The sequence below is a fragment of the Nansenia antarctica genome (assembly GCF_963989245.1).
Source record: "Nansenia antarctica genome assembly, chromosome: 3".
NCBI lineage: Eukaryota > Metazoa > Chordata > Actinopteri > Argentiniformes > Microstomatidae > Nansenia > Nansenia antarctica.
Window position 1 is genome coordinate 61651733 of NC_137688.1, and position 7500 is coordinate 61659232.

Consider the following 7500-nt stretch of genomic DNA (forward strand, 5'->3'; position numbering starts at 1 on the left):
CCAGGGTAAGGACCAGGGTTAGACCAGGGTTAGGACCAGGGTTAGACCAGGGTTAGGACCAGGGTTAGAGTTAGGGTTAGGACCAGGGTTAGACCAGGGTAAGGACCAGGGTTAGACCAGGGTTAGGACCAGGGTTAGGACCAGGGTTAGGACCAGGGTTAGGACCAGGGTTAGACCAGGGTTAGGACCAGGGTTAGGACCAGGGTTAGGACCAGGGTTAGACCAGGGTTAGACCAGGGTTAGGACCAGGGTTAGGGTTTGGAGCGTACCTCCCCCTGCTGGGTGGTGATGGTACATACCTCCCCCTACCTCCCCCTGCCTCCCCCTAACTCCCCCTGCTGGGTGGTGATGGTACATACCTCCCCCTACCTCCCCCTGCCTCCCCCTAACTCCCCCTGCTGGGTGGTGATGGTACATACCTCCCCCTAACTTGCCCTGCCTCCCCCTGCCTCCCCCTAACTCCCCCTGCTGGGTGGTGATGGTACATACCTCCCCCTACCTCCCCCTGCCTCCCCCTAACTCCCCCTGCTGGGTGGTGATGGTACATACCTCCCCCTGCTGGGTGGTGATGGGTACTGCGTACTGCAACGTGGCTGGTTGCAGCAGACAGGACAGGAAGACGTTGGCCACGCCCACCAGGCTGTGGTCCTCCTGCTCATCAAAGAACGGGTCGGCCCGCCTGAAGTACGACTGCATCACCTGCACACACACACACACACACACACACACACACACACACACACACACACACACACACACACACACACTGTAAGACACATCCTTGTCATTGGTCATTTTAACCCAACACACACACTCTCTCTCACACACACACACACCCACACACTCTCTCTCTCACACTCACAACACACACACACACACACACACACACACACACACACACACACACACACACACACACACACACACACACTGTAAGACACATCCTTGTCATTGGTCATTTTAACCCAACACACACACTCTCTCTCACACACACACACCCACACACTCTCTCTCTCACACTCACAACACTCACAACACACACACACACACACACACACACACACACACACACACATACAGGGTTGTCATGGTTACAGTCCCTCCACTCCTGGTACAGCTCTCTCATGTCCACCAGACGATTCTCCATCTTCTCCAGCGCCCAGACCTGCTGGCCACGCCCCCTCCGCCGCACCGCCACCGCCGGCTCCCCCAACACCGCCGCACGCTGACACACACACACACACACACACACACACACACACGCACACACACACACACACACACACACACACACACACACACACAATGTCAAAAATATGCACCTCCCTCAATCTGACAACTGTTAGAAATCATTAGGTCAGGGACACCTGAGGCCTTATGGGGGTTCAGAGCTCAACTACATGAGTCTCAGGAAACCCAAAGCCGATTATGGACTTTGACTATATGACTCTCACATCTCAAGCCACCCAAACCTCTCCACCAATGGACCTGTCACCCGGATGATGGAGACCAACAATATAGTGGTCAGATGGACGTATCCCACTCTACCACAGTACTACTGCCCCTAGTGGTCAGATGTACTACTGCCCCTAGTGGTCAGATGTACTACAGCTGTTATGTATTATGTCCAGGTATATCTAACAGGCTCAGAGGACATTTAAAAAGAAAGACAGTTTAAAAACATTTACTGAAAGGCTTTGAGCTAGCCCATCTTTAGCTTGTGCTTTATCCACTAAACATGTTTTTATTTTATTACATTTATTACTAAATAATTATAATTTATTTTCATCTATGCTGTTGTATTTATTTGTTGTTCTTGTTATAATGCTTCAAATGTAAAGTTCTTTGAGCTGTATTTTATGTCTGAAAGGTGCTATATAGTATGCTATATAAGTTTATTATTATTATTATTATTATTATTGTAGTGGTAGACACACACACACACACACACACACACACACACACACACCTTGCGGTTGGCGTCCAGGCTGGCTGCAGGGATCTGCAGAGTGACGTGGTAGGCCGTCCTCTTGTTCAGCTCCTCAGAGATAAACACCGCCTCCTGGACCAGCTGATTGGCTCTGACAATCTGCTCCTGCAGCCTTCGCAGGCTACGAGTCATCATTGCCTCTCTGAGACACACACACACACACACACACACACACACACACACACACACACACTGCATTATTCATCAGGAAGTCTGTAAATCTGTCCATTACAGTTAGACCAGGTTTAAGGGTCTAGGGTTAGACCAGGTCTAAGGGTCTAGGGTTAGGGGTTAGACCAGGGCTAAGGGTTAGGGGTTAGACCAGGTATAAGGGTTAGGGGTTAGACCAGGTCTAAGGGTCTAGGGTTAGGGGTTAGACCAAATCTAAGGGTCTAGGGTTAGGCCAGGTCTAAGGGTCTAGGGTTAGGCCAGGTCTAAGGGTCTAGGGTTAGACCAGGTCTAAGGGTCTAGGGTTAGGCCAGGTCTAAGGGTCTAGGGTTAGGCTAGGTCTAAGGGTCTAGGGGTTAGGCCAGGTCTAAGGGTCTAGGGTTAGGCTAGGTCTAAGGGTCTAGGGTTAGACCAGGTCTAAGGGTCTAGGGTTAGGCTAGGTCTAAGAGTCTAGGGTTAGGCCAGGTCTAAGGGTCTATGGTTAGACCAGGTCTAAGGGTCTAGGGTTAGACCAGGTCTAAGGGTCTAGGGGTTAGACCAGGTCTAAGGGTCTAGGGTTAGGCCAGGTCTAAGGGTCTAGGTTTAGGGGTTAGGCCAGGTCTAAGGGTCTAGGGGTTAGACCAGGTCTAAGGGTCTAGGGGTTAGACCACCTGATGACCTCACCTGTCCTCGCTCCAGCGACGCAGACGTTTCTGGGCGCAGGGTGATGACGTGGCGGTGGGGGCGTGTCCTTCTGGGTGCAGCCGGCTGCGCAGTTGCTGCAGCTCTGTCTCGTACATGTGTCTCTGGTGCTCCAGAGCGCTGCGCTTCTCTTCCTGGTGCTGCAGCTGCAACGTCTGCAGGACGGACTGCATCGGGTCTGGGGGGGGGGGGGGGGGGGGGGGGGGTGAGTGAACGCACAAAGACATTAACACTACAACAGCCGTGCCTATTTTACCTACTAGTAGAGCTGCCTTGGGGGTCAAATAGATCCCCTTTTTAGAATGTAAATCTGCTATTTACACACAGAGATCACTAGAGGGCGCTTCTTTCTTTTAGCCTCCTATACAGAAAAACTGAAAAACAGCTTTATACTATCTTAGCCTGATGTGATTTTGCAAATGTAAGGATACTGGGTGGTAGAACGCAGGGCCCCTCACGGCTCTTCTAGTGGTAAAACCCCTTTCACACATACGAACCTTCCGAGTAAATTCCATGGAATTGACCTGGTATGGTGCATGTGTGAATGCGACTGTACAGGGAAATTGTCTCAGGCAATTACCCTGGTCAGGACCTTGTGTGATTCCATGGAATTTACAGGGAAGGATTACGTGTGAAGTAAGTAAAATGTATTTATACAGCACCTTTCCCAGACCAAGGGTTAGGGTCAGGGTCACAAAGTGCTTTACATAACAAGGAAGAAAACACAATAAAACATAATACAAGAGCGAATGTCCAGGTTAGACCAGGTCTAAGGTCACACACACTCTCTCTCACCGTTGTGGCCCGGGGAGTTCATCATCACCTCCGTTTGAGCGAAGTCGTATCCGAGGCTGAGGTCACACACCTTCGTCACCTCACCCTCCTCATCCTCGTCTTCGTCATCGCCATTGTCATCCTCACCTCCCGCGCGGGCCAGATGTCTGGGCAGGTTGACCCTGGGGGGTTATAGGGTCACACTGCTGTTAGGAAGTTTCTCTCTGCTGTGATTGGTCTACTTGTCCTCTGCTGTGATTGGTCTACTTGTTCTCTGTCCTCTGCTGTGATTGGTCTACTTGTTCTCTGCTGTGATTGGTCTACTTGTTCTCTGCTGTGATTGGTCTACTTGTTCTCTGCTGTGATTAGTCTACTTGTTATGTGTCCTCTGCTGTGATTGGTCTACTTGTTCTGTGTCCTCTGCTGTGATTTGTCTACTTGTTCTCTGCTGTGATTGGTCTACTTGTTCTCTGCTGTGATTGGTCTACTTGTTGGGCGGCTGACTCAGGAGGTAGAGTCAGCGTCTAATGATCTCAAGGTTGGTTCAATCCCCGGCTCCTCCTGTCCACGTGTCGAGGTGTCCTTGGGCAAGACACTGAACCACAAATCCCAATGAGTGGGCCGGAGCCTTGCAAGTCGCCTCTGACCCTCCCCCCCTGACCCTGACTGTGACCCCTGACATGACCCCTGACCCTGACGTGACCCCTGACCCTGAAGTGACCCCTGACCCCTGACCTGAAGAAGTGGTTGTTCCCCCACAGGATCCGGTCGCCATGGTGAAGCTGTGTCGGGCTGCAGACCACAGAACCATTTACACAGGTCCTGGAGGGGGAGAGAGGGGGAGGGAGGGAGGGGGAGAGAAAGAGGGGGGAGGGAGAGGGGGGTGGGAGGGGGAGGGAATATGAGACCAATGTCAGCATCCATAAACAGCACAGAGCAGGTTTACTAGACACAGACTAGTGTGTGTGTGTGTGTGTGTGTGTGTGTGTTGTAGTAACCCCCACGTAGTACTGGGTAGACGGCCAGGGAAGAAACCCACAAACTTGTCAGCCCAACGTGCCACACCTGCGCCTCCTCACAGGAGGCACACATAAAGGGCAGTGAGAGGGGGAGGCTACGGAGGCTACGACGCATCGACTGGGTGAGCGCCCGTCTCCGGCAGAACAATTCTGTGACAAAAGTATATTGATGAGTTGTGTGTCACCAGACTAATCCCAGGCCATAGGCCGCAGTGAGACGGGGAGATAACCCAACGGAGCCCACCTGTCCGCCCTCCTAACCTCGGCCTACAACGAGCTGGAGCACCTCACTGGGAGTGGATAGGCCCGGGAGACCTGAGAGGACCGACTGGGCCTAGGTTGGACCCAAACTCGTCTACTGAGAGGTCCCCTCCACTAGGCATGCCCGGAGAGCCGTGAAACTTACCAGACGCATCAAGAGGGTGAGAGCCGGTTTCCGGGCAGTACTATTCTCTGACCAAGAGTATCCATGTGTTTTGTCTGCCGCCAGTTCGATCAAGGGCCATAGCCCGACGAGACCCGACGAGAGAGCCCGACAGCCAACTGCTCCCTGCCGCCGGTGTCTGTTCCTACCATGGTTGTGCTTGTTATACCCGGTCTTAAGTAGTGGTTACTACAGTAAGTGTGTGTGTTTGTGTGGTCTCTACCGGGCGTTGTGGTGTGGGGTCAGGACCACGCCTGTCTCCATGGTGATGGTGATGACACAGTGCTGGTCGTGGATGTTCATGCCGCACAGCTGGATGTCCTGGGAGTCTGCTGCGCCCACACACGTGTGCTCCTGAACACAGGAACACAGTTAGTGTGTGTGTGTGTGTGTGTGTGTGTGTGTGTGTGTGCGTGCGTGCGTGTGTGTGTGTGTGTGTGTGTACCTTCAGGTAGTAGACCAGCAGCTGGTTGAGGGCGGGGTCGGCGTTCAGGTTGACCAGAAAGCTGCAGTCCTCCGGAACTTTGATGCCTGATGACTGGAGGGACACACCCAGACTCTCCAGCTGCTTCTGACGCTCCTACAGACACACACACACACACACACACACACAGTATTAGTGTAGTGTTCCTAATAAAGGAAGGTCCTACCCAGTATTAGTCTCCCCCCCAAAAAAATCTCGAAAGGTGTGCCGCAGGGTTCTATATTGGGTCCAATCCTCTTCACTTTCTACATAAATGATATTGCCTCCGCACTAAAAAACTGCTGAGCCCATTTTCATGCTGACGATACGATTGTCTGCTGTGTAGCAGATTGTGTACAACTGGCTACTGAAAGACCGCAGCACTTGCATTCAATGCTCTTCAATCTTAAACTGGTTCTAAGCGCAAGTAAAACTACATTTATGTTATTTACGAATACCAAAAATATTGATCATGATAGTATAACCCCCCAAACCCCTGCCCGCTCACTCCGTTCCTCCACCTCGGCTGGTCGACTGGCCCCACCTCCTCTACACAGCAGTCGGGCTGCCCGATCACGTCTCTTCACAACACTGGCTCCCCGCTGGTGGAATGAGCTCCCCACGGCTGTCAGAACGGCAGAGTCACTACCCATCTTCCGTCGTAGACTGAAGACCCATCTCTTCAGGTTACATCTTAACTGCTCCTCCTGAGACATCTTCTGACCCTCACCACTACGTCTCCTAAAGACACCCGCTTTCCCCTCTACTGTGTCCCTAAGAACTTCTATTGCCCCCCTTGTACTGTTTCTCAGTTTCTCCAGTAATATAAAAAAATAATAATAATAATAATAATAATTAATAGAAGGCGATAATAGGGAGAAGGTTTTTCCTTCTATCAGTGGCCCCGGGCCCGAGCTAGAGTGCTCTTCCTGCAACGAATAGTGGACTGCTGATTCACATGCTTAGTATTCAAATGTATTGATTGTAAGTCGCTTTGGAATAAGGCGTCTGCTAAATGCCAAAAATGTAAATGTAAATGTAAATGTATAATTAACATGAATGTAGTTTTACTTTGAATATGAACACAGTAAATGGCTCTGGCATTGAGAGAGTCTCAGAGTACAAGTACCTTGGTATCTGGATTGAGTGAACTTCAATTCAAGTATCGTATTGATAACCTTGTCAACAAGCTGCGTCAGAAGGTTGGCATTTTGTACAGAAACAACGTTCCTGTTTTCCCTTGTCGCGCAGATTTTTTTTTGTGGAAGCAACTTTCCTGTCTGTCTCGGAGAGACAAACACACACACACACGCACACACACACACACACACACAGCAGTGTGTACCTGAGCGATGGCCTCGGTTCTTCTGAGCCTGTCCTGCCAGCTGACGGTCATCTGCTGCACCAGCGCCTCTGACTCCTCTAGACGCTCCTTCAGCTCTAGAGCCGTGAGGGACTGAACACACACACATTCACACACACACACACACACACACACACACACACACAGACGTTAGTCCCAACAAACAAACACACCACACCCCCCCCCCCATACACACATCCCCCCCCCTCCCCACACACGCACACACACACACCTCAGCCTGGTTGAGCTGCTCTCGTAGTTTCTCCACTTCGTCCCTCAGCTGCTTGATGATGGAGGTGTTGGGGTCGTCGTTGACGACGGCGTGGTTGACGATGCTCTTGGCGCGGTGGGCGTAGCGCAGCGTGGACAGGGTCTCATCATAGCTGTCTGCCGCGGGGCTCACCGTGGCAACCATGGCCGTGCGGCTGTTACCCCCAAGACTGTCCTGTAGGGGAGGTAGAGAGTCAGGTATTAGGGTACCTTTAGCAGCCAGGTCAGGACTGAGTCTCTGTAGGGTCAGGTTAGGGTCAGGGTCAGGTTAGGGTCAGGGTCAGGGTCAGTGTCAGGGTCAAGGTTAGGGTCAGAGTCAGGGTCAGGGTCAGGGTCAGGTTATGGTCA

At 51.8% G+C, this 7500-nt stretch overlaps 1 protein-coding gene across 1 annotated transcript in view; it reads right to left on the bottom strand.

The window, feature by feature from the left end:
* The window catches only part of LOC308154247 (kinesin-like protein KIF13B), a gene marked incomplete at its 5' end in the record, with an annotated part of 29931 nt that overhangs the window by 14024 nt on the left and 8407 nt on the right, over positions 1-7500 (bottom strand). The window contains 10 exons of the mRNA XM_080527415.1: positions 550-699; positions 1079-1225; positions 1970-2132; positions 2822-3017; positions 3635-3795; positions 4349-4435; positions 5280-5410; positions 5502-5636; positions 6865-6975; positions 7115-7327. Of these exons, the coding sequence (XP_080383541.1) occupies positions 550-699; positions 1079-1225; positions 1970-2132; positions 2822-3017; positions 3635-3795; positions 4349-4435; positions 5280-5410; positions 5502-5636; positions 6865-6975; positions 7115-7327 (1494 nt within the window). The remainder of the gene's footprint in view (positions 1-549; positions 700-1078; positions 1226-1969; positions 2133-2821; positions 3018-3634; positions 3796-4348; positions 4436-5279; positions 5411-5501; positions 5637-6864; positions 6976-7114; positions 7328-7500) is intronic.